This window comes from Corythoichthys intestinalis, chromosome 8 (assembly GCF_030265065.1).
Source record: "Corythoichthys intestinalis isolate RoL2023-P3 chromosome 8, ASM3026506v1, whole genome shotgun sequence".
Lineage (NCBI taxonomy): Eukaryota > Metazoa > Chordata > Actinopteri > Syngnathiformes > Syngnathidae > Corythoichthys > Corythoichthys intestinalis.
In genome coordinates this window covers 15,059,688-15,087,634 of record NC_080402.1, presented here as the reverse complement: position 1 = coordinate 15,087,634, position 27,947 = coordinate 15,059,688, and the positions used below count along the sequence as shown (strand labels likewise).

General features: G+C 39.4%; 1 protein-coding gene across 1 annotated transcript in view; it reads right to left on the bottom strand.

The window, feature by feature from the left end:
• The window catches only part of wdr19 (WD repeat domain 19), a 48,619-nt gene extending 22,738 nt beyond the window's left edge, over window positions 1–25,881 (bottom strand). Inside the window, exons 1-21 of the mRNA XM_057843847.1 lie at window positions 25,613–25,881; window positions 25,140–25,231; window positions 24,992–25,057; window positions 24,755–24,880; window positions 19,876–19,991; window positions 19,673–19,788; window positions 19,407–19,487; window positions 17,605–17,717; window positions 15,459–15,632; window positions 15,311–15,381; window positions 10,231–10,397; window positions 10,027–10,147; window positions 9,847–9,953; window positions 9,653–9,769; window positions 9,400–9,555; window positions 5,147–5,294; window positions 4,744–4,957; window positions 1,431–1,590; window positions 1,244–1,354; window positions 1,051–1,160; window positions 912–969 (exon numbers count right to left, since the gene is read on the bottom strand). Of these exons, the coding sequence (XP_057699830.1) occupies window positions 912–969; window positions 1,051–1,160; window positions 1,244–1,354; window positions 1,431–1,590; window positions 4,744–4,957; window positions 5,147–5,294; window positions 9,400–9,555; window positions 9,653–9,769; window positions 9,847–9,953; window positions 10,027–10,147; window positions 10,231–10,397; window positions 15,311–15,381; window positions 15,459–15,632; window positions 17,605–17,717; window positions 19,407–19,487; window positions 19,673–19,788; window positions 19,876–19,991; window positions 24,755–24,880; window positions 24,992–25,057; window positions 25,140–25,231; window positions 25,613–25,618 (2,430 nt within the window). The 5' untranslated portion in view covers window positions 25,619–25,881. The remainder of the gene's footprint in view (window positions 1–911; window positions 970–1,050; window positions 1,161–1,243; window positions 1,355–1,430; window positions 1,591–4,743; window positions 4,958–5,146; window positions 5,295–9,399; window positions 9,556–9,652; window positions 9,770–9,846; window positions 9,954–10,026; window positions 10,148–10,230; window positions 10,398–15,310; window positions 15,382–15,458; window positions 15,633–17,604; window positions 17,718–19,406; window positions 19,488–19,672; window positions 19,789–19,875; window positions 19,992–24,754; window positions 24,881–24,991; window positions 25,058–25,139; window positions 25,232–25,612) is intronic.
• Window positions 25,882–27,947: the final 2,066 nt, after the last annotated feature.

The following is a 27,947-nucleotide window of genomic DNA, read 5'->3' as shown; positions in this document are numbered from 1 at the left end:
AGAAATCGCAGACATCAAGGAGTGGTCGAGATTTTCTTTTTCATATATTTACCCTTTTAAACGTTTTTTTTCAATTTTTTTTGTTTGTTTGGATCGATTATTTATCATCTAACATATTGGAGAAAATGCGACAGTAACAGAAAAAATACAATTAAGCGATAGTTATGAGGTAAATATCAGTGACTTTTTTACAGACGCCATTTTTTTCATTGTGACATAATTTGTTTAAAAGTTTCAAATTTGTAAATGAATAATTTTTTAAAGTTTTTTTTTTTTTTAAACGAAATATGAGACATCAATTAATGATTCTAAGCTAAAAACGACATTTTGAATAATAAGTATAATTAATTACCTTCGTTTTATGGCTGGGTTGAAACAAAAGCGGTTGCGCGACGTCTGTAAACGGGGGTTTTCAGGGTAAAACGGAAAAATTAAAAATAGTTTGGGGGCTTCATGCGCCATGAATCTGCTATGGCAGCATACAGACATGTTGTTCTATCAAACACAACAGTTCTTTTGGCTTAAAATACAGCAGTTTGTTTTAAAGAGGGTTGCAGGAGCAGAAACTGCTTTTTCGGTCTTGTTTGTGTTTTCCGCCATATATATATATATATATATATATATATATATATATATATATATATATATATATATATATATATATATATATATATACATAAAAGTTTATTTTATTATTATACTTTTGGGGAAAAAAGTGACAAAACATTGTCTTATATGTATCTCTTTCCAATGCCAATTCTGAACAAATACGTTGAACACACAAAAACGTAAAATAAAATGATTTTTTTTTTTTTGCTTTTTTGCGGTTTTTCACTTATCGCGGCGAGTTCTGGTCCCCATTAACCACGAAAAATGAGGGTTTACTGTATACAGTATATAACCATACTTACTTTATTATTATGAGTCATGCCTTTCTCATAGTGCGCCAGAGCATTCATGTAGTCTCCACTAAAAAGAGAAATGTAAAACTAGATGATTTGACATTTCAGAAAATATCAGAATTAGTATTTGCCCAATTTGTATATGTACATAAATTCCAGATGAACGGCATATTCTTTGGAAAGAAACGGAATCTGGTCTTCTGCTAAGCCCTTAGCTAACTTCAGAGCACTATCCCAATGAAGCAGGTCTCTTCTCATCTAAAAAAATAAACAGCATTTAACTTAAAATAACTCTTTAGTTGAAACTACTCAATTCCAAAAACTGCACATATGTATCTGACCTCCAGGGCAGCAATTGGGCAGCCTGAAGCCAGATAGAGATCCTGAGCAAGGCAGAAATCCTCCAGGAACATGGCCAAATGGCCCGCAAGCAAGTTATTGTCCTCGATGCCCTTCAAAAACAAAACATGTTTGGTGTTTAAGCCGCTTCTTAAGCAATGCCGAAACCTCCACCAGCCACAACTGTACCTGGATGGCCTGCAGTGACATCACCATGCCCACATTGCCACACATGCGGTAGAAGTGAATGGCCAGGTCGATCTCCATGTGAACCAGACAGGCCTTGCCAATCTCTGCCTTGTCGGCCTCACTGCCTTCGGTTAAGCACAGATCCCATGCTTCATAAAACCTTAGGAGAGACGGACAGATACACAAGTCAGAATTTTCTACTGAGTGGTGCCTCCAGAAATGTTTCACATGGGTGACCAGGTGGGGACACTTAAAATTTTGGGATGGCACACCAAAACTATAAGTCATAATATTAGAATATTGTTGTATTGTTTTGGTAAAATGCCCATAAAGACTGGAAGGGAAAGACCATGTTTAGTAGAGATGACCTTCATGTGAAAAATGATTGCTCAAAAACCAACATAAGCAAATCACAAATATATTAGAACTATGATAACAGAGAAACCAGTGTTGTTTTCATCAACAATGACAATAACGAAAATATTTCGTTGACGAACAATTTTTTCATGACGGTAAAGAGACGAGAACGAGCTAAAAACGTGTCTTGGGAGACTAAAACATAACGAGACGAATGTTAGTTTTCGTCTTACAGGACGAGAACGGGACGAAAATGGACCATAGTTTCTGTCACATTTTCACAATGTGTAACATTTTTATGTGTCGTAGCACTGCCTAGTTGTGTCACTCATGTGACGTGCTGCGAACGCCCCTTAATCTCACTAGTGTCCTTTCCAATTTCCCCTTTGCTTGTTTGAAACACACACAGTAAGATTTGTTTTCTTATCTTGGCAAGAGAGAATATTCAATGTATCTTTAGCCTTTAAAGGTCTGCTGAGTAATCATCACAAACCAAATGTAACTTGTAATTCCAGCATAGCATTTACATTTGCGTTAGCATTAGGCTAATGCTAACGTCAAGCATCCTCTTAAACACGGACAACTTATCTCTTACATACAATTGGTGGCGTCCAGGTGGGTATAATTCATTTTTAAAAAATAACGTACTGTTTTCCTGCTGAGTGTGTATTATCACAAAGTTGGCGTTGTCCTTGTAGATAGATGCTACAATATGTACTAGTCTATCAATGTTCTTTCGAAATTGTTGGAAATATTTATTTATTTATTTATTCATTTTTAGACTAAAATGTTTGAATTTTACAGACGTAACATTTTAGTAAACACCGACTAAATCTACAGTCCCTGACAAGTCTTGTCGCTTATCCATTTTGTAGAAACAATTGCTAATAACCTGACTTTTAATTATTCAGTTGGTTTCAGAATTGGCTCATATGAAAGCTAAGACCCTCCCAAATGATGTTGAATGTATTTGTTTCACTGAAAAAAGATTTATCATTTAATGAAGACATAAAGGTCAAATTTTGGCAAGATACAAGTTTTGTCGCCTACAGAAAGTAGTGTGAAAATTGGAACAAAAAATGTACTTCAAATACAAAAATATGTTACATGACATAGGCGAATTAAGTAGTGGTGCTGTGAGATCCAGATTTAATATTTTGTATAACTTCCATGGGCTTCGGAAAGGATTCATACAATTTATTGATGAAGTCATCAGGAACATCAAAGAAAGCAGTCTTGCATGCCTCCCAGAGTTCATCAACATTCTTGGGTTTCGTCTTCCATGCTTCCTCTTGAAGTTCCGCTCTGAGACCCCCAATTTGGCCAAATTTTAAAATTGCCCAGTATGCATGTGCGATACATCATTAGAACGCTTAAAATCTCAATTTTCTGGGGGAAGAAAAATTTTGAACAGGAAGGCATTTAAAAATAATAATAATGATAAATTTTTTTAAAACAGCAAAACCCTATCTGGAGGTGAGCGCACGTGAGAGCAGAATTACAGACGCCATGATTTTAACGAGATAATATCGCGTACTAACCTTGTTTCTAACCAAAAACTCCATGTAGGATGTATCACTGAGTGGCGGCTGGATTTTTGGGGGGATTTTATGGATGAAACATGGTAATATAACAAGGGTCGCGAAGCAGAAATTGCAGACATCAAGGAGTGGTCGAGATTTTTTTTTCCATATATTTACCCCTTTTAACGTTTTTTTTTTTTTTCCAATTTTTCTTTGTTTGGATCGATTATTTATCATCTAACATATCGGAGAAAATGTGACAGTAACAAAAAAAATAAATAAATACATACAAATACGCGACAGTTATGATGTAGATATCCGTGCCTTTTTCACAGACAATTTTTTTCATAGTAACGTCATTTGTTTAAAAGTTTAAAATATCTGAGTGAATTATTTTTTCAAGTGTTTTTTTTTGTTAAACGAAATATAAGACATGATGACATGATTCTAAGCTCAAAATGACAGACAATTTGAAATTTTGAATAATAAATATCATTAATTATCTTCGTTTTAAGACTGGGTTGAAACAAAAGCGGTTGCGCGACGTCTGTAAACGGGGGTTTCTAGGGTAAAACGGACAAATTAAAAATAGTTCGGGGGCTTCATGCGCCATGAATCTGCTATGGCAGCATATAGACATTGTTCTGTCAAACACAACAATTGTTTTGGCTTAAAATACAGCACTTTCTTTTAAATATGGGTGCAAGAGCAGAAACTGCTTTTTCAGTCTTCCGCCATATACATATGTGATAATCTATTAACATAAATACTTTGGTAAAACAATATTTTGTTAATTCCTTCCTTCCTAAAAGACAGACAAACACAAATAAATAAATAAATAAACAAATCACTCGTGGTTGAGACAACTGACTGTGATCATTACACTTAACCAGTAGGTGGTACCGTACTCACAGAAAGCTTTGAGAAATGAGCCCTCTCAAGTGGTTCAATGCCTCACAAGGCTTCATCTCACCATCACTAGACTCATTAGCAAAGGTGGATTAGCTGAAATACTCGCATTTGATTGGCTAAAACATCTGGCATTAAAAAAATTCTGCTCTCAGCAGTTTTGTCTACTTCCTGGAAATATTGGCTTTCATTGCCATTTCTCAGATGCATTGTACAGTAAATGCTCATTGAGGCAGTAGAAAGGCAGCAGACTGCAATGTTGTTTTGTTTCGAATTAAAGTTGAAGCTAAAAATAAATGTATAAAATAATCTCATTTTCATAATCATTTTGTCTTGCATATTGACTATTTACAGTACGAGTAATTTTTCTAGCAGAGTTGTTTTGACAGAAAATTAACATGTGACCGATGGATTGGTGACTAGATTTCAGAGCTCCAACCAGTCAACACTTTCTAAAGGATAAAACCTAGCTGACAATACCAATAAATCAAGACTTTCCAATCACCAGCAGTGGGGCTTCTAACCTCTTAAGCTGGAGGGCCTGCGTGAGCTGCTTGCCAAGTTCTGGCTGCGACCCAGACGATGTGCTTGTTGAGTGTTCAAGGAATGAATGTGTGCTCAGAGCCACTTCACTGATCTTGCCGCTCGCCGTCTGGCACGTCAGCACCCCATTGTAAAGCAGCAAAGGCCTCTGGGAGGAGAGAAGTGGAGTGCTCCCCACAAAGACCACGCGCGGGCCTAAGTAGTCAGAAGCAGATAAGAAAACAGATTAAAAGAGCATTCTTGTTGATCTGCTCTTTCACAGAGGAACTGGACGGCATTGACTGGAAATCCAGCTAGGCAACCACTATATTAACCAATGCTAACACTTACGACAAAACAAACATACACCTGCCAAACTTGGATGAGGTGTTACTGTTTACCTACCATATATGGTGGTCTTATGTACAGCGTAGGTGTAAGCTTTGTCATCGTCGTAAGCAATGAACGCTCCTTTGTCAGCATGCCAGTTGTCCCATAGAACTCCAGTGATAGTGGGAGAGAAGTTTGGAAGCTCAAGACACAAGTCTGCTGCCTGCAAAGACAAAAGAACTAGTGCTGCAGCTATCGATTATTTTAGTAGTTGAATAATCGATGAACTAGTTAGTTCAAATAATCGAGCAATCGGATAAGGAACATAAAAATCTAAAATACCTGAGCTGAGCCACAAACGGTATGAAAAAAATTAATAAATGAGGCTCTACAGTGCTGGCCAAAAGTATTGGCACCCCTGCAATTCTGTCAGATAATGCTCAATTTCTCCCAGAAAATGATTGCAATTACAAATGCTTTGGTAGTAATATCTTCATTTATTTTGATTGCAATGAAAAAACACAAAAGAGAATGAACATTTTTTTTAAATCATCATCATCTTACACAAAACTCCAAAAATGGGCCGGACAAAAGTATTGGCACCCTTAGCCTAATACTTGGTAGCACAACCTTTAGACAAAATAACTGCGAAAGACCGCTTCCAGTATCCATCCATGAGATTCTTACAATGCTCTGCTGGAATTTTAGACCATTCTTCTATGGCCAACTGCTCCAGGTCTCTGAGATTTGAAGGGTGCCTTCTCCAAACCCTCTCCACAGGTGTTCTATGGGATTCAGGTCTGGACTAATTGCTGGCCAATTTAGAAGTCTCCAGTGCTTCCTCTTAAACCATTTTCTAGTGCTTTTGAAGTATGTTTTGGGTCATTGTCCTGCTGGAAGACCCATGACCTCTGAGGGAGACCCAGCTTTCTTACACCGGGCCCTAAATTATGCTGCAAAATTAATTGGTAGTCGTCAGACTTCATAATGCCATGTACACAGTCAAGCAGTCCAGTGCCAGAGGGAGAAAAGCAACCCCGAAACATCAGGGAACTGCTGCCATGTTTGACTGTGGGGACCGTGTTCTTTTGTTTGAAGGCCTCGTTTTTTTTCCTGTAAACTCTTATGTTGACTTTTGTCTCATCTGACCAGAGAACATTCTTCCAAAACATTTTTGGCACTGCCAGGCTTTTTTATATCTCTGGGTCAGAAGTGGGGTCTTCCTGAGGTGTCCCTTTTTATTCAGACACCAACAGATAGTACGGGTTGACACTGTCGTACCCTCGGACTGCAGGACAGCTTAAACTTGTTTGGATGTTAGTCGAGGTTCTTTATCCGCCATCCGCGGATCTCTCGTCAATTTTTCTTTTCCGTCCACATCTGGGGAGGTTAACCACAGTGTCATGGGCTTTACACTTATTAATGACACTGCGCACAGTAGACACAGGAACATTCAGGTCTTTGGAGATGGACCACTAGCCTTGAGATTGCCCATGCTTACTGATAATTTTGCTTTAAGTCCTCAGACAGTTCTTTGGTCTTCTTTCTTTTCTCCATGCTCAATGTGGTAAACACAAGGACACAGGACATAGGTTGAGTCAACTTTAATCCATTTTAACTGGCTGCAAGTGTGAGTTAGTTATTGCTACCACCTGTTATGTGCCACAGGTAAGTAAGTAAGTAATTACACAAATTAGAAAAGAAATAATCACATTAATTTTCAAAGGGTTCCATTACTTTTTTCTGGCCCGTTTGGGGAGTTTTGTGTAAAAAGGTAATTTTTTTTTTTTTTTCTTTTGTGTTTTTTTAATTGCAAGCAAAATACATGAAGATATTACAACCAAAGCATTTGTAATTGCAATCATTTTCTGGGAGAAATTATCTGACAGAATTGCAGTGGTGCCAATACTTTTGGCCAGCACTGCACTTTTTTTACAATGCTATTAACAAATGGTTCAAACACATACTACCACAAAAACAGCTAAACATACCTATAAACCACATTAAGAATGCATTAAAAAACAACAAACAAAAAACAGCGCAAACAAAAACCTAGCTTATGTTGGTCTTAACAGGGAGCAGCTGGATTCAGCCATGTGAAATGAGTTATGTCATATTCACCGTTGCCACTAGAGGGCAATGTATCAACCCAAATCAATAAAAGTAAATCCAAACACTTTCAAAACAAACCATTACAACGCCACTTTGATTAAACGAATAGGTGAAGCAGCAAAATTTAATTTGAATCTTTTTTCTAATCAAATTACTCGAGTTAATCGATTAATCGTTGCAGCACTAAAACATCACTAACTACTAGTGCACGATACTTATTGGTCCGATAATTATCGGTCCGATAATAGGAATTATGACGTCATCCCGATAAATCCAATAACATTATTAACAGGACCGATAATATGTATTGTGCTGGCTTTGCAGTTTACAGTGACTTTACACACTAGTATAGGAAAGCAGTTGACCATTTGCGGGGCATTGCTCCCACCTGCTGGTCAGAATAATTTGTTGCATCTATTTTTTGTCACAGAAGTTTTTGTTCACATTACAAGCTCATTCACATACACATTGCGGTGTCTAGCGGTCGCCTTGACAATCGTGAATGCTTTCTGTTACGTTTCCGGCTCGGAAGTATGTAAGTATTTTATGTTTACTATAACATATGGATGTGCACCATATGTTTACTTCTGTGGTGAATGGTCATATGTACAGAACTTAATAAGTAGTTGTGTTATAGAAGCCAGCCAATGCTTTAGTAGCTCAAGCTAGTGTACTATGCTATACATATAATAGTTGTGTATATAAGTGCATTGTGCAGTTTGTTGTATATTGAGTATTGAATATGTGTATTTTTCTGTTGTACTTTCACATTATTAAAACAAGTGTCTTCCCATAAAAGCAAGAAAAGACCAAGCCTTGTGGTTTATGGAAGTGCATTCATTTTTAGCTGGCTGTCGGGCAGTGCAGAAGTGAAACGCACTGTTTTGTTCATCTCATTGTGAAAAATCTGGTGAGATCAACGGCAAATCTATGTTGAATCCACCACTAGTTTTTTTTTTTGAAACCTCCAGGTGTTCAAAAACTCACGTTATACATTTAAAAAATATATATATTTATTAGGGTTGGTCCGATCATGTTTTTTTGCTCCCGATCCGATCCCGATCATTTTAGTTTGAGTATCTGCCGATCCCGATATTTCCCGATCCGATAATTTTCCCTGATCATATACATTTTGGCAATGCATTAAGAAAAAAATGAATAAAACTCGGACGAATATACAGAACATTCAACGTACAGTACTCGGACGAATATACAGAACATTCAACATACAGTACATAAGTACTGTATTTGTTTATTATGACAATAAATCCTCAAGATGGCATTTACATTATTAACATTCTTTCTGTGAGAGGGATCCACACATAGAAAGACTTGTAATTCTTAAAGGATAGGTGACTTTGTACATTGTGACTAAATATTGCCATCTAGTGTATTTGTTGAGCTTTCAGTAAATGATCCTGTAGCCATGCCCAAATGCATGATGGGAAGTGCAACCATGACTGTGTGTAGTGCTACCAATTGATATATCTTCTCTGAGTAGGAAAATAACATAAGGTGTAAAGAAAAAGATCAATTACTGCCTTTCTTCCCCACATTGCTTCCCACGATATTTTGAATCGTTGGAAGAGGGATTGTAAGGCTTTAGCCATTTAAAAAAAAGGCTCCAAAGGCTGCCAAAATTCACATTACTCATTTTACGCTGCCTTTTAGCTCTCTATGTAGATAAAAGGGCGCCATTACAGATTGAACGCGACAATGCGTAAGTGGGTCGTGCAGCGCATGCATTAATTGCGTGACATATTATAACGTGATTTTTTTTTTTTTTTTTAATTAATCACCGCCGTTATCGGGATAAATTTGATAACCCTACCTCTAAAGACTGGATGAGTGTAACATATTATGTCTGTAACGTTAAATACAACTAGAAAACGATTTAATTAAAAAAAAAATATATATATATATATATATATATATATTAAAAAAAGGCATGTCCAATATTTTTTTGCCGATTCCGATACTTTGAAAATGATGTGATCTGACTCGATCACATCGCGAATATTTATTATCAGTTATCGATATCGGTACCAGCTTTGAGGTGCAGAAAGTTATCGATATCGGTATCGGTTTCAAAAAATGGATATCGTGCACCCCTAACTAACAGCATTGCAAAGATCTCATCCTGAAAGACTTCAGTTGTGAGTTGGGAATATTCATCAGGAGGACAAACAAACACCATGCACGTTATATGTACTCACACTTGAAAGAGTGAGCAGGAAGCCACTCTTCTTGTCATCAATCAGGACCAACCGTGTACCGTTTACGTCTGGGAAAACTTTACTCACTGCCACACTGTGGCTATAAGTGCTAACAGTCTCCCAATCCTCCACCAGGACACACACAACGTTACCCAACTGCAAGAGCAGAAAACCGAATACAGGAATGCGGAAAAGGGACATTGATGAAGGAATTAAAACATAAATGAAAGCATAAGTGCTGGCCAAGCCTTACATCAGTGCCATAGTAGAGGAAGTCAGCAGTGAGAGCATGGCAAAGGATACGACCTTTCCTGTCATCATCTGGAAACAAGTTCATCTGTTTTCCATCTTCCTGCTCACTGCCATCAATCTAGAACACCAACAAAGATGCAGTTTGTACCGTAGCAATAAGCTAATGGAAAAACAAGACAAATTTATATTACTTACCATGTGCAGTTGCACTTTACCGTCAAACAATGCTGCAGCATATTTTGCATTTAGGCACATGTTGGCAACTGTCCCAAAGTATTCAATCTCCTTCATCTTGGTAAATTCTGAGCGTAAATAGAAAAACAAATTACATGAAGTGAAATTACTTATTCGGAGACTGTTAAAACTGAGACAAACCAGATTCTTGTTCAAGCGGTGCGTAGAACCAGGCTTTGTTGTTCATTCCAACAGCAACATGGTAAGGTCCCACAGCAATGAAAGTTGGTTCTACTTCCACTTGAATGGCCACAGGTGTTATCTAAAAATAATTCAAGTAAAAATTCCAAATGAATTTCATTTTTTCTAAAGCATTTATTCAGTTTCAGTTTCCAAAGTCCTCACCCCATGATTTGACACTGTAACCTCCAGCAGTGACGTAAGGTAAGCCAGTCTGGTTCCATAACTGTCCCCCAGAATAGGAAGCTTTGTGAGGAAGACATGAAGAGTGCCTTTCTGTGTGGATACTGCCAGCAGTTGGCCATCATCTGTCCAACTTAGCTGGTCCAGACCTGAGCAGATCAAGTGGGTGTCAAGTAAGGTGGTTGGCAGAGGTGGGTAGTAACGCATTACATTTACTCCATTACATTTAATTGAGTAACATTTTCAGAAAAAAAATCCTTCTAAAAGGTGTTTTACTACACCTTTTACAGGAGTAGATTTGTGAAGAAGAAATGCTACTCTTACTATGCTAGAGTGGCAGCATTTTATCTCTTTATTCTACATACAGTGTCATACAGTACATGACAATCTCGCCCTCAGTCCATTGCGGATTTTATTTCCAATAAAATAAATATATGCAGTCTCCCACTCTCACTCCTGCCGCTTTTCTTGGTCAGGCAGTGCACTGGAGCTGCTTATTAAAGTTAACGATGATTGACAGATGATAAGAGATGCTTGTAAGCCGAAATGTCAAAGCGCCGCATGCGTCAATCATCGTTTAACTTGTTAAACAGTTGCCGTGGCAACTCATTGTGTGAAAGTGAGCGGATTTGAGTGGACTCACTCTATGAAGCTTTTAATAAAGACAAGCATTTTTCTACTACATTCGTGTTTAAAAATAATTCGGTGGGACGGTAACATGTTTAAAACTTATCATGATTATTACATTTGAAGTGCTTAAAACCATTTATTAATATATATACAGTGGGGAGAACAAGTATTTGATACACTGCCGATTTTGCTGGTTTTCCCACTTGCAAAGCATGTAGAGGTCTGTAATTTGTATCAAGTTCTCTTCAACTGTGAGGGACGGAATCTAATACAAAAAACAGAAAATCACGTTTTATGATTTTTAAATGATAAATTTGCATTTAATTGCATGAAATAAGTATCTGACACGTCACAAAAATCGAACTTAATATTTGGTACAGAAACCTTTGTTTGCTATTACAGACACCAAACGTTTCCTGTAGTCCTTGACAAGGTTTGTACACACTGCAGCAGGGATTTTGGCCCACTCCTCCATGCAGATCTTCTCCAGAGCCTTCAGGTTTCGGGGCTGCTGCCGGGCAACACGGACTTTCAGCTCCCTCCATAGATTTTCTATCGGGTTCAGATCTGGTGACTGGCTAGGCCACTCCAGGACTTTAAGATGCTTCTTACGGAGCCACTCTTTACTTGCCTTGGCTGTGTGCTTTGGGTCGTTGTCATGCTGGAAGACCCAGCCACGACCCATCTTCAGGGCTCTCGCAGAAGGAAGGAGGTTGTCAGCCAAGATCTGGCGATACATAGCTCCATTCATCCTCCCCTCAATACGGTGCAGTCGTCCTGTATCCTTGGCAGAGAAGCAGCCCCAAAAAATGATGTTTCCTCCTCCATGTTTCATGGTTGCGATGGTGTTCTTGGGGTTGTACTCATCCTCCTTTTTCCTCCGAACACGACGAGCCGAGTTTAGACCAAAAAGTTCAATTTTGGTCTCATCTGACCACATGACCTTCTCCCATTGCTCCTCTGGATCATCCAGATGGTCAGTGCCAAACTTCAGACGTGTCTGGACATGCACTGGCTTCAGCAGCGGGACCTTGCGTACGCTGTAGGATTTTAATCCATGACGGCATAATGTGTTTCCGATGGTTTTCTTCGAGACTGTGGTTCCAGCTCTCTTCAGGTCATTGACCAGGTCCTGCCGTGTAGTTCTGGGCTGATCTCTCACCTTCCTCATGATCAGTGATGCCCCACGAAGTGAGATCTTGCATGGAGCCCCAGAACGAGGTAGACTGACCGTCAACTTGAACTTCTTCCATTTTCTAATAATCGCTCCAACAGTTGTTACCTTCTCACCAAGCTGCTTGCTTATTTTCCTGTAGCCCATCCCAGCCTTGTGCAGGTCTATTATTTCATCCCTGATGCCCTTACACAGCTCTTTGGTCTTGGCCATTGTGGAGAGGTTGGAGTTTGTTTGTTTGAGCATGTGAACAGGTGTCTTTTATACAGGTAACAAGTTCAAACAGGTGCAGTTACGTCTGGTAATGAGTGGAGAACAGGAGGGGTTCTTAAAAAAGAACTAAGAGCCGAAATATTTACTAGTTGGTAATGTATCAAATACTTATTTCATGCAGTTAAATACAAATTTATTATTTAAAAATTATACAATGTGATTTTCTGGATTTTTGTATTAGATTCCGTCCTTTACGGTTGAAGAGAACTTATGATACAAATTACAGACCTCTACATGGCTTGCAAGTGGGAAAACCAGCAAAATCGGCAGTGCATCAAATACTTGTTCTCCCCACTGTATACATATGTTTGTTTTTAATTATACTTTGTGGTAAAAAAGTGAAAAAACGTCTTATGTGTATCTCTTTCCGTTGCTAAATCTGAATAAATACATTGAACACATAAAACAAAAACAAAAAAATGGTGGGGGAGGCGCTACTTCTCGGGTTTTTCATTCATCGCAGCGGGTTCTGGTACCCATTAACCGCAAAAACGAGGGATCACTGGATTAGATTTGTCTTTTATTTTTGCCTTTTGCCGGAGATGCCCAGTGAGACGTCGCAACAATAATCATCTGGATCCCTTATACCAATCAGATGTAACCGTACAGTCACACAACCACAGAAGCTTGCATTTGGAAGTCCTGTAATCACATTAAATCAGTGGCGGATGCTGGTCTTTTAATTAGGGGAGGCTCAAAGTGTATCCGTTTGTGAGTGCTTTGTGACGGTGGAGGGGCTCAACCACCCGCTGCTCGGTAAGGAAAGATCATGCAGAGCGATAAAAGTCTCCAAACACAAGCAGCTACAAAAACAAAAAATAGAAGACCGATTTTTCACTAGCTGTTTTTGACAAATAAAGTGTCACTAGGATGACTTTCCTAAGTCGCCAGTTCAACTCAGAACAACAGAATAAAAATGGAAAAATACTGTCATGGATGTTTCCACCACAAAATCGCTCATTCGCTCATAGGGATTCAGCCTCAGACAGATCATTCAATCATCGTGCATTAAGTGTGTAGTCCAGGCCGGCTGAGCCACAGCTACTGCCCATGGACCCCCAGAGACACTGAGGGTCCATTGGGCGGGATGAATCCAGCCTTGAGCCATTGACTCGTCTCGCTGTGGTGGAACAATGGACTCTCCACTATGGAGACGCACAGTGTCCACACTGTTTATAAGACTGTGAAGCTGCGCGAATTAATAACAAGAAAGCTGCATCTTAACCAGTGATAAGAAGCTAATTCTGAACAAAAGCTCAGCGTGTTGTAGCACATATTTAGTCAATGGCATGTACATACAACAGTATACGTTTAATCACTTTTTTTTGTTGTTGTTGACATTTTAGGGAAAGCTGAGCTTCCCTTGAGCCCCTTTCACATACACCTGGACACCGTTTAAATCCCTGGATTTACATGGGCAGCCCTTATATGTGAAAGCAATTTCCTGGGTTGACTGACACGGAGATGACGCGGACATTAACCGAGTCGAGTCGTAGTATAATGTCCGGGACTTTCCCGGGAAGCGGTGTTTGTGAAAGCAGGCTGTAAATTCACGGGTCACAGCTATATGGCTGATGGCGTAAATATTATGGCAGGCCGATCGTCATTTCCTCTTTCTTCGCAATAAGACAAAAAGCGGTACAAAAACATCGCAATTATCAACATAGAAAGCTGGAAATAGCTAAATTAAACTGAAAACATAACTGAATGAAATTGCTACTGGATGCCAAGGAAGAGAGTCCATTGTCAATTTTTATTTTGTTGCCGATGTTAGGGTCCGCAACTGCGGAAACGAGGTTGTACTTCAAATCAAAAAACAACAGAGGTATGCGTTCAAGGGTTTATTAAATACAAAAAAAATACAAGCGATCGCAGAAAAGGGGGAATAACATAATGGGTCCATGACAGTGGGTCGACGGGGATAAATGATACTAACCTAAGCGGTAGGTATAAAGCCCATAAGACAACAAAACAAATACGCTCAAATCCAGCACAACGTAGGGGATTTCAAAACAAGGGCGGCAAATGAACAGCTAGCAAATGCACGAAAGTTAAGTCTCAGCATCCTTCTCTTGGATCGCCTGGGCCAAAATACAGTATTTTATGAGCTTGAGTTGGCTGCAAGTACGACGTCAGGAATGCTCCCACAACCAGCTTTGTAACAGAAGATGATCTGACCGACAGAATGTGACAGGCGATGCCGACCAAAAATGACGTAATGTCTGGGTTATAAAATCGGGTCAGCAGCCCTCCCTGCACGGAGAGTTCCAAGTGGGCAACACCGTACAAGTCTGTGAAAGTGACCAACCTGGGTAATTCCCGGGATTCCTCTCAATGCGTGAACGCAATGACGCAACTAAATTCCGCGTTACCTTATGCGGTAATTTACCGGGATGTGTGTGTGAAAGTGGCTTTGCAGTCCTATCGCGATCGCCCCTGCATTCAATCATTAGGCGTTTTTAAAGTGCTGTAAAAAATAAGCCATTTTGCATAGAGCGCTGACGTCATCATTACTCGTCATCATCAACCGCTCTCTCCCAGTTTATATTTTGCACCAATAGACCACAGAAAACGGGATGGGAAATATGTTTTTTTCCTCTAAAGGGCACTCATGCTCTTTGGACAGGTGATGTTTCATTCCTGTAGATTTTTGTATTTTTGTGTATTTTTTAGGCTTAATATAGTCATGTAATAGGTTGTAGTACAGTATAATAATATCAGTTCATAGAGATGATGTTGTGCTGAGAAAGAAAATGCTATTGTTGTAAAAATCAGACATTGTAAACAGTTACTCATGTCTTAAGTATTCTTCTCACAGAATACTTGTACTTGTGTAGTTTTCGGATGACTACTTTTACTATAACCAGAGTAATATCATTTAGAAGTAACGCTACTCTTACTAAAGTACAATTTTATTCTACCCATCCCTGGTGGTTAGTACAGTTGGTATATTTGTAACTACTGCCAAGCAGGAAACTTCCTCACCTTTGGTCTCATCCTCCAGCTGAATCACATTGCTAATGTATTTGAAGTCAGAGAGATCGTGGATCTTAATGCTGGAATGTACGCACAGAATTAGCTTATTTCATCTTACTTCACCTGAGTGTTACTTCCATCAAAATGTTATACATGCCTGTTGTCACCACAGGAAGCAGCCTTGTTTAATGCTGATGAGATGGCTACACTGTTAAGACTGTCTTTATGGTTCCGAGCCTGACAGAGCTCATCTCCAATCTCTTTGACGTGTGTGGAAATGACCACAAAGTATCCATGGGAGAAGCCAATGAGTATATACCCATCACCAAACCTAATGAAGTGGGGAAAAATCTGAGAATAGTTGTGTGATTTGCAACAATATCAGTGACTCATAGTGCTTTTAAATTCTTAAAAGTCACTATGTACCATATTTTTCACATGATAAGATGCTCTGGAGTAAAAATCGCACCAGGAGTAAAATGCATCATAAAAAATAAAAAATAAAACATTAAGTCGGACTGGACTATAAGTGTCATGTTGGGGGGTACAGTTGTGGTCAAAAGTTTACATACACTTGTGAAGAACATAATGTCATGGCTCTCTTGAGTTTCCAGTTATTTCTACAACTCTGATTTTTTTGATTAGAACAGATACTTCTTTGTCACAAAAAACATTCATGAAGTTTGGTTCTTTTATGACTTTATTATGGGTGAACAGAAAAAAGTGATCAAATCTGCTGGGTCAAAAATATACATACAGCAGCGCTAATATTTGGTAACATGTCCCTTGGCCATTTTCACTTCAATTAGGCGCTTTTGGTAGCCATCCACAAGCTTCTGGTTGAATCTTTGACCACTCCTCTTGACAGAATTGGTGCAGTTCAGTTAAATTTGATGGCTTTCTGACATGGACTTGTTTCTTCAGCATTGTCACCAAGTTCTCAATGGGACTTTGGGAAGGCCATTGGAAAACCTTAATTCTAGCCTGATTTAGCCATTCCATTACCACTTTTGATGTGTGTTTGGGGTCATTGTCCTGTTGGAACACGCAACTGCGCCCAAGACCCAATCTTCGGGCTGATGACGTTAGATTATCTTGAAGAATTTGAAGGTAATCCTCCTTCTTCATTATCCCATTTACTCTCTGTAAAGCACCAGTTCCACTGGCAGCAAAACAGCCCCACAGCATAATACTACCACCACCGTGCTTGACGGTAGGCATGGTGTACTTGGGGTTAAAGGCCTCACCTTTTCTCCTCCAAACATATTGCTGGGCATTGTGGCCAAACAGCTCAATTTTTGTTTCGTCTGACTATAGAACTTTCCTCCTGAAGGTCTTATCTTTGTCCATGTGATCAGCAGCAAACTTCAGTCGAGCCTTAAGGTGCCGCTTTTGGAGCAAGGGCTTCCTTCTTGCACGGCAGCCTCTCAGTCCATGGAGATGCAAAACACGCTTGACTGTGGACACTGACACCTGTGTTCCAGCAGCTTCTAATTCTTGGCAGATCTGCTTTTTGGTGATTCTCTGTTGAATCTTCACCCTCCTGACCAATTTTCTCTCAGCAGCAGGTGATAGCTTGCGTTTTCTTCCTGATCGTGGCAGTGACAAAACAGTGCCATGCACTTTATACTTACAAACAATTGTTTGCACTGTTGCTCTTGGGACCTGCAGCTGCTTTGAAATGGCTCCAAGTGACTTTCCTGACTTGTTCAAGTCAATGATTCGCTTTTTCAGATCCATGTATGTATATTTTTGACCCAGCAGATTTGATCACTTTTTCTGTTAACCCATAATAAAGTCATAAAAGAACCAAACTTCATGAATGCTTTTTGTGACAAAGAAGTATCTTTTCCAATCACTCTATCGGAGAAAAATCAGAGTTGTAGAAATAACTGGAAACTCAAGAGAGCCATGACATTATGTTCTTCACAAGTGTATGTAAACTTTGGACCACAACTGTAAGCATTTTTTTCAAAAACCAAGACCAAGAACAGGCATTTTATACTGAAATTCAAATTATACTAATAACAGAATAGAAAACAACAAGCTAAATAGGTGTAGGGTATGTTAATGTAGCACATTAACGGTTATTAAACTAAACGTCACTGCGTGTAGTGTTTATTCCTTGGTCATGTCAGTCGGTGTGAAATAGCATTTAACCTATTGTGAAATTACATATTTCAAATATAAGTTTTACCTGAATATAAATGGCAGGACCTTCCAAAATATGAAAAAAGCGCAACTGACAGTCTGAAAAATATGGTATTTTTCTGTATATGGGTGTGTGTGTGTCTGTGATGTACCAGCGATAAGAGACGATGCGTCCATAACTCGTTTCAAACCCCAGCTCATACCGGTCATCTGTGTTGGTGACACTGAAAAGGACCAAGATTTTCTTTTCCACACAAACACTCACCTAGAGATGAAAATGCAAGTGAATAATTGCAATGGATTCTCTACTAAACTCAGATTAACCAAGTAGTCTTTATCATGCAAGTACTACTGAAATTTGCTATTTAAAGGGATCCTCGGACTTAAAGACTAGGCTCAAATAAGCAACAATTGTTCTCTTTTACAAAAATATGGTATTGGAAACATATTTTTGCCATTGATTTAAAAATCTATAATATTTAGTACATGTTTTGACCAACAGAGGGTGCCACCCTCCCGCGTCGCCCCACGGCGGCTCCTCGGCATTCTTCTGCCTCCACCTTTCCCTCTCTTCTCTGACTGAGTATCCGCCCTGCCCTCCATCGTAGGTCGCTGGCTGGGCGCCAGTGTATCGGTGGATGTTGCCTGCTCTGGCGGGGGGACCCTGCTGTGTCCTGAGCTTGGTGGGCCGCTGGGGGTCCTGTGGCATGCTGTTCCGGTTGGGGGGCTGCGGCTGTGGCTCGCGGGCCGGGTGGGCAGACGGTGGGGGGTGGGGCGGGATTGGTGGTGCGTCCCCTCTTGCCATCCCTGAAGGTTGGTTGATGGGTGCGCGGGTTCGATCCCGGGGCCAGGGACGATTGTTCCTTTGCTGGGCTGCGGGAGGAGGGAGGGGCTGTGCTGCCCCCCCTCCCCGGGCTGGCCGGGCTCGGGGCCGTGGCCCTGGGTGTGCGCCCGGATGACGTCTCCGCTCATCTGCGTGGCTGTTGTGTGCTTGGTGGGGCTCGCATGCGGCTGGATGGGATTGAGCGCGCTCAGGTAGGGGGGTCCCGGTGCCGGGAGTGGCGATGGGGCGCCGTAGGATCGGTCGCCAACTGGCTTACACTCACAAGGGATTCACACCATTACTGGGTTGTAGATCACAGAGCTAATTTGTCTACACTCTACCCCTTTCAATCACTTAGCTTATAGACTCCTCCACCCCCACCCCCCTTCTTTCTCTGGTCAACAGGCCCCCCACATGGTGTCAACCGGAAATACATCTAGCTGACGATAGCGCCAACATATTAATAGTTAGTGTAGGCCTTCAATGTATTTCTTGTTGTTGTTTGTTTTTCTTTTCTTTCTTCTTTTGTGTTTCTTTTCTTCTGTTCCCCCATAACCCCTTCCTGTTTGCTGCTTTGTCATAATAAACGAGGTATGTTGTATGATCACAATCAGAGTAAGTCATACTCTCAATGTGTAACATTAAAACTGTTCGGACCAACCGGACACTTAGAAAGAAAAAAAAAAATCAGTGTCTGTAAACTAATCCTGGGCGGCTGGTCTAAGGGCTCGTCTGTCGCTTGGGAAATGAGGGTTTAAATCCCGCTGGAGACTTTCATTTAATTGCGCTTGCTGCTCGTTTTGTGAAATATCGACAGTGCTGTCCTTCTCATCACTTTTCCGCTCGGGTTCACATTGGAAGGGCAGAATGGACGACATGTTTATGTAGCTAACAAGAGACACTGTGGAAGTACGGCAGCGCTGCCCGGTGATGTCATCGCCCAGAGTGCATTGCGTCATAAACAAAAATGGCGACCTACAAGTTAAACTAATTTTTCAAATCTTATAAAAACGAAAACATTAAAAGGGGTTTGAACATCAAATTATTATAACTCAAACATTTACCTTTTAAGAACTACAAGTCTTTCTGTCTGTAGTTCCCGTCAAAACAAAAAAACATACTGAAACTCACAGTGTTCTCTCCTTGTGATGTCCTTTCGTTTGTCTTCATCATGGAAAAGTAGATATCTGCAGGTGCACCGCGTAGTTTTATCTAGAACAAATTATGAACAGGTCAGCAAACTACATTGTACATACATTTAGTTACAATTATAAAAGTGAGCAGAAATTAGCAGATGTACTATTATTCATTTATCAATTCACCAATAAAGATCCATTTTTCAAGAATTGTGAGCATCTAAATGCCAACCATATGGTCTTTATGTCACATCTGACTACCTCTCGGATCGTGTCTCCCTCTTGATTGCTGATGCTCAGATTGTTGTCGTCACAGCCAAGGGCTAGTAGATTTTGAGTATTCCAGCAACCACAGGTAATTTTCTTGGTATGTTTACCTACCACACATAGAAATAGGACGAGCGATAATTACAACAACAATAAAAATACTGGAAATGATCATGTTTGTAATTATCTCATGTTACCTAATATTGGGATCTTGTGTGAGGTCTGCTGATTGTAGATTAAGAGGTTTCCTTTGGCAGTCCCAGCTGCCAGCAGGGGGCCAGTTTTTGACCATACAATAAGAGACATGTTGTCTCTGTGGGGGGAAATTCTTCAATGTAAAATACTGCTAAAGGATATCTAATCACTATAACAAATATATAGGGGGGATCATTACATCTAATAGTAGTCACTTTGACAGTAACCAGTGAACAGTACTAACATTCTGGTTATATACATGTACAGTGGTATGAAAAAGCATCTGAACCTTTTGGAATTTGTCACATTTCTGCATAAAATCCCCATCAAATATGATCTGATCTTTGTCAAAATCACACAGATGAAAAAACAGTGTCTGCTTTAATTAAAAGCACCCAAACATTCACAGGTTTTCATATTTTAATGAGGATAGTATGCAAACTGTAACAGAAGGGGGAAAAATAAGTACCGTATTTTTCGGACTATAGGTCGCAGTTTTTTTTTTCCATAGTTTGGCTGGGGGTGCGACTTATACTCTGGAGCAACTTATGTCTGAAATTATTAACACATTATTATATCATTTCACATGATATTTTGGTGTTTTTTGTGTGACACCATGGTTTGGTAAACTTGTTAGCATGTTCTTTATGCTATAGTTATCTGAATAACTCTTAATAGCTATGTTACGTTAACGTACCGGCCACATTCGCATTTCGTTTTTCATGCATCATGTAACATTATCATAATATACACTTATTCAATATGTTGTTCTCGATTGTATTTTTATTTTAAATTGCCTTTCCAGATGACATATCTGTTCTATGTGTTGGATTTTAACAAGTAAATTTTCCCCAAAAATGGAACTTATACTCCGGTGCGACTTATAGTCCAAAAAATATGGTAAGAGAACCATCACATTTAATATTTTGTGCCCCCCTACTTTGGCAGACGCTTCCTCTAGCTGCAAATCAGTCTGGCACATGGATCAGGACTAATCTTGGCCAATTCCTACTATAAAACTGCTGTAGTTCAGTCGGATTTTTGGGATGTCTGGCATGAATCGCTGTCTTTAGGTCATGCCACAGCATCTCAAGGGGGTTCAAGTCTGGACTTGGACTTGGCCACTCCAAAACGTGTATTTTGTTCTTCTGAAACCATTCTGAAGTTGATTTACTTCTGTGTTTCGGATCACTGTCTTGTTGCAGCATCCATCCTCTTTTTAGCTTCAACTGTCTGAAAGACGGACTCGGGTTTTCCTGCAAAACATCCTAATAAACTTTTGAATTCATTCTTCCATTAATGATTGCAAGTTATCCAGGCCCTGAGGAAGCGAAACAGGTGTTGAGGTGTTGATGTTGGTGAGCTGTTCTATTTTTCCTCCACACATGACGTTGCGCGTTACTCCCAAACAATTCAACTGTGGTTTCATCAGTCCACAAAATATTTTGCCAAAACTTCTGTGGAGTGTCCAAGTGCATTTTTGCGAACAATAAATGAGCAATAATGTTTTTTTAGACAGCAGCGGCTTCCTCCGTGGAGTCCTCCCATGAACACCATTCTTGGCCATAGTTTTAAATCTAGTTGCTGTGTGCACAGAGATAGTGGACTGTGCCAGTGATTTCTGTTAGTCTTTAGCAGACATTTTAGGGTTCTTTTTTACCTCTCTGAGTATTCTGTGTTGAACTCTTGGCGTCATCTTTGGTGGACGGACACTCCTTGGGAGAGAAGCAACAGTTCCAAACTCTCTCCATTTGTAGACAACTTTTCTGACTGTTTATTGATGAACATCCAGACTTTTAGAGACTGTTTTGTATCCTTTCCCAATTTTATACAAATCAACAACCCTTGATCGCAGGTCTTCAGACAGCTCTTTTGACCGAGCCATGATGCACATCAGGCAATGCTTCTAATCAAGGCACTTCTTACCAGTTGTGTATTTTATAGTACGCAGGGCTGCTTTAAACCACTCGTCAGTGTTTGGGCACACACCTGACTTAAATTGTTTGGTAAAAATTGGTTTCAATTGCTCTTTAAGTCACCTTAGGCAGTGGGTTCACTCATTTTTCCCCCTTCTTTTATTGTTTGTATGCTATCCTCATTGAAATATGAAAACCTATAAATGTTTGGGTGGTTTTAGTTAAAGCAGACAGTTTTTTTCATCTGTGTGATTTTGACAAAGATCAGATCACATTTGATGGTGATTTCATGCGAGAAATTCCAAAAGGTTCAGATACTTTTTCATACTACTGTAGCTTAGGGTGACCACATTTTGATTTCTAAAAAAGAGGACACTCAGCCCAGCCTCAGCCCGGCCTCAAGATACTGGAATTTTACTCGAAGTTCACTCAAAGATGCCTATATCACTTTAATAAGTGTCCCCCCTCACTCTGGATGGAAAAATGCAGTTTGAAAAAAAATAAATAATGACTTTAAAAAATATACATATACATATATACATACAGTGCCTTGCAAAAGTATTCGGCCCCCTTGAATCTTGCAACCTTTCGCCACATTTGAGGCTTCAAACATAAAGATATGAAATTTAATTTTTTTGTCAAGAATCAACAACAAGTGGGACACAGTCGTGAAGTGGAACAACATTTATTGGATAATTTAAACTTTTTTAACAAATAAAAACCTGAAAAGTGGGGCGTGCAATATTATTCGGCCCCTTTATTTTCAGTGCAGCAAACTCACTCCAAAAGTTCAGTGAGGATCTCTGAATGATCCAATGTTGTCCTAAATGACCGATGATGATAAATAGAATCCACGTGTGTGTAATCAAATCTCCGTATAAATGCACCTGCTCTGTGATAGTCTCAGGGTTCTGTTTAAAGTGCAGAGAGCATTATGAAAACCAAGGAACACACCAGGCAGGTCCGAGATACTGTTGTGGAGAAGTTTAAAGCCGGATTTGGATACAAAAAGATTTCCCAAGCTTTAAACATCTCAAGGAGCACTGTGCAACCCATCATATTGAAATGGAAGGAGCATCAGACCCGTCCGTCCTTCCAAACTTTCTTCTCAAACAAGGAGAAAACTGATCAGAGATGCAGCCAAGAGCCCCATGATCACTCTGGATGAACTGCAGAGATCTACAGCTGAGGTGGGAGAGTCTGTCCATAGGACAACAATCAATCGTACACTGCACAAATCTGGCCTTTATGGAACAGTGGCAAGAAGAAAGCCATTTCTCAAAGATATCCATAAAAAGTCTCGTTTAAAGTTTGCCACAAGCCACCTGGGAGACACACCAAACATGTGGAAGAAGGTGCTCTGGTCAGATGAAACCAAAATTGAACTTTTTGGCCACAATGCAAAACGATATGTTTGGCGTAAAAGCAACACAGCTCATCACCCTGAACACACCATCCCCACTGTCAAACATGGTGGTGGCAGCATCATGGTTTGGGCCTGCTTTTCTTCAGCAGGGACAGGGAAGATGGTTAAAATTGACGGGAAGATGGATGCAGCCAAATACAGGAACATTCTGGAAGAAAACCTGTTGGTATCTGCACAAGACCTGAGACTGGGACGGAGATTTATCTTCTAAGAGGACAATGATCCAAAACATAAAGCCAAATCCACAATGGAATGGTTCAAAAATAAACGTATCCAGGTGTTAGAATGGCCAAGTCAAAGTCCAGACCTGAATCCAATCGAGAATCTGTTGAAAGAGCTGAAGACTGCTGTTCACAAACACTCTCCATCCAACCTCACTGAGCTCGAGCTGTTTTGCAAGGAAGAATGGGCAAGAATGTCAGTCTCTCGATGTGCAAAACTGATAGAAACACACCCCAAGCGACTTGCAGCTGTAATTGGAGCAAAAGGTGGCGCTACAAAGTATTAACGCAAGGGGGCCGAATAATATTGCACGCCCCACTTTTCAGTTTTTTATTTGTTAAAAAAGTTTAAATTATCCAATAAATTTTGTTCCACTTCACGATTGTGTCCCACTTGTTGTTGCTTCTTGACAAAAAATTAAAATTTTATATCTTTATGTTTGAAGCCTGAAATGTGGCGAAAGGTTGCAAGGTTCAAGGGGGCCGAATACTTTTGTAAGGCACTGTATATGTATATATATATATATATATATATATATATATATATATAATTCAGACCCATAGAAATGTAGTCCAGTCATATACACAGTAGGCTATGTGCCAACTAAACATTTTTATAAATTACTATCACGACAATTGTCCTTGACAAATTGTTATTCCCATTCAATTGATGTTCTCATTCAGTGTTCTAGATTGCACACAAACAAAAACCGAAATAAACTGACAAACTATTCAATCAGCATGTTTCCAAACGTAGCAGTTCAAAACTACGTTTCCCATAATGCCTAGCGCGGTTTAGCTTACTGATAGCTAGCTGAGGCAAAAAACAAACTTTGCTATAAAAGTTTACAATCATCGGCAGCGCGCCGATGCTACACCAAACGGGATTTTACAGTCAAAGCTCCGACAGAAGTCAACAGTTGCCATTATATACGTATTTATCATAATTTTTTTTTTTTAAACTTCAGGCATTGTGGCCAAATCGTCAACCCAGTAGATGGCGGTAATGCCTCATGATAGGGGTAAACTGCCAACAAAAACAAGAACAATTACTACTTCCCTCCATTCTCGTAGGAGCCATGTCAACTGCTGCCACCCAGCGGTCGGAGGGATTCTCTTCAAATTGGTGCCGTGAAAAATCATAAAAACCGGACATTTTTATGAATTTATAAAACCCGCCCGGACCACGAGGACACTAGGTGAAAGTAGGACTTGTCCGGGCAAAAGAGGACGTTTGATTACCCTACTGTAGCTAGTCATCATGTTGCTCCTAAAACAGCTCATCTAAATGGCACAAGACTTTTCACGTTGAATGTACCTCATGCCACTGTCTATCTTGGATGTTTTGTTCACACTGGCATCCCAAAGGTATATGGAACTACATTTGGCTGCTATGACTGCCAAAATGTCCCCATCCTTATCCCAGTCCATCCCAACACAGCGTCTGGGGAAATAAAAAAAGGAATATATATATATATTTTTTTTTTATTATTATTAAGAAAAATACAGTTATTACATAAAGGCTTAGCATGAATTGTTTATCTTTGACACATACCCAGGAAGGGTAATTTCTGTCCACTTGTGTCCATGTCGATCAAATATTTTCACAGAGTTGTCTTGTCTGTTGAGTTTGATACGACACATTATGCATTGATTTAATCAAGTCAAATGTTCTGTTAAAAAGGAGAACCGTTTTCACTGACCCTGCAACAGCGATGTAATTTCCAAGGGATTTCTGCCACATGTAAATTAACTTTGAGCCCATCCATGCATTGTCTGCGAGGGTGAAAACGCTCTATGGACACAAAAACAATTTACTCAAGATGATGTATCCAAATTAAATTATTTTCAAGAGGCACAAAACATATTCTACACGAAAAACAAAGACAGCAACTTTACCTTTTTACTGTACAACTGTCCATTAGGAAATTCTCATTAGTGATAAAATAAATTCCAAAATTACAATTGGTCTATTCTAGGAGATGTATCATGTTTTAATGACTTAGGTCATTTAACGAAATTTAGACTAAGGTGAGAAAAATATGCAAAATTGTTTTCATGTTTGTAATTAGCACCTCCTTGGCAAATGTAAACTTGAAGATGTATTCATTCTGTTTAACTCAACGATGTTTCAGCTAAAAATAACAAAAGTTACACTTGTAAACGTAATACCAACCTTCATTTTGAAGACTTCTGATGTTTAATCGATGTTTGGTTAGACGTGTGCAGCGGCTAGCTGCATCCATTGCCACTTTATTTCGCCATGTTGAAAATTGTTTCAGTATACATTTTTTAAAATGTTAAACAATTACGATACCGGGCATAAAAACGAAAAAATGGGTAAGTGGGAGAGTTCCGTATGTGCCTGTTAATTTGTGGACACAGAAGCGTCTGTAACAGAAGTCATAGCAACAGCTGAGCCTTTAGCCAATCCGAAGCTTCCTAAATTCGCTTCCGGTTTTCTTAACCGGATATCTGAAGGAGTTCGCATTTTTATGTTCCGGCCAGAACCTGCTCCGACTACCTATGTTTCTTGCTAGCAACATGAACAAAAATACCTTTTCTTTGACCATCGAAAGTACTTTTTCATTAGAAACATTCTCAAAATGTGCAGCTAAGCAACAAATATGCATGTTATAGTCAGTGTAGTACAGACTGTGCCCAGTGGCGCCTCCAGAAAGTTTTCATAGGGGTGGCCAGATGGGGCCACTTAAAATCTTGGGGTGGCCAAAACAGAAAGCCATAATTTCAGGTTTTCATTATATTATTGCAGTAAAAAGGTCAGGGGAAAACGATCAGAAAGACTTAAGGACACGGCTACTGATATACTTTGGTGTATTGTGTAATATTTGATGTTACTAATGATTTAATGTGCATAGTCCATAACTGTCCAGTCAACATTTTGAGTTCCACAACAATTATGTTTTATTGTGTTATGTATATATTAGGCATAAGGTGTACATTTAACTAGGGCTGTCAAACAATTAAAATTTTTAATCGAGTTAATCACAGCTTAAAAATTAATTAATCGTAATTAATTGCAGTTCAAACTAGCTCTAAAATATGCCATAATTTTCTGTAAATTATTGTTGGAATGGAAAGATAAGACGGATATATTAATTCAACATACTGTACATAAGTACTGTATTTGTTTATTATAACAATAAATCCACAAGATGGCATTAACTTTATTAACATTCTTTCTGTGAAAGGGATCCACGGATAGAAAGACTTGTAATTCTTAAAGGATGAATGTGACTTTGTATATTGTGAGGAAATATTGCCATCTAGTGTATTTGATGAGCTTTCAGTAAATGATACTGTAGCGACTTAACTGTTCTGCCCAAATGCATGATGGGAAGTGGTGCAACCATGACTGTGTGTGGTGGCTGCAAATGCTATATCTTCTCTGCGTTGGGTACATTACAGGGGGTTAATAAAAAGATCTCCTGTCATTACTCGCCACGTTGCTTCCCACAATATTTATAGTTGCTGTGGGAGAGATGACAAAGCTTTTGCCAATTAAAAGCACGGCCCCAATGAATGCTTGTATCTACTCCACTCTGCCTCTTATCTCTGTATATAAGTAAAACAGCGCCATTGTAGGCAGTTTGTGGCAATGCATGAATGAGTCGTACCGCGAATGCGTTAATTGTGATAAATATTTCCACGTGATTAATTTTTTTTTAATTATTTTCGCCCGTTAACGTGATAAATTAAACAGCCCTACGTTTAACACAACAAAATGAATGCATTCATTTGGGATGAAATGCATAACTGATGCTACAACAATCTAATGATATACTGGCAAGCGGGGTGGCCAGTGGAGTGGCCAACCAATTTATAGGGGTGACCGTGGCCACCCCTGGCCACCCCCTGGTGGCGCCACTGACTGTGCCCCCACAGTAGATAAGTGTTTTTGGAAGGTTGACATGTATTTTTCATCTTGTTTATAATCACATGAAATAATGACATGTCAAATAGACAAATACAACTGACATAACAAAAATATTTGTTTGGAATATTCTTTTTTTTTTTTTTTTTTTTTTTTTTTTTTTTTTAAACCTGTCCTGTTCAGCTGTTTGACACAGAGAATGGAAGTCTAAGTGCCCGGATTCTGAACAGTTTTAATGTTTCACATTGAGAGTCTGACATACTCCCATTGTGATCATTCAAAATACCTTTTTATTATGACAAAGCAGCGAACAGGAAGGGATTATGGGGGGACAGAAGAAAAGAAATACAAGAGAAGAAGGAAAAGAAACACATACATAAACAACAACTAGAAATACGTTGAACATCTAAACTAGTTACTAATATGCTGGTGCTATCGTCAGCGAGATGTATTTCCGGTTTACACCATGTGGGGGCCTATTGGCCAGTGAAAGAGGAGAATGGGGGTGGGGGTGTCTATAAGCTAAGTGATTGAAAGGGGTAGAGTGTACACAAATCAGTTCTGTGATCTAGAACCCAGTAATCGTGTGAATCTCTTATGAGTGTAAGCCCGTTGG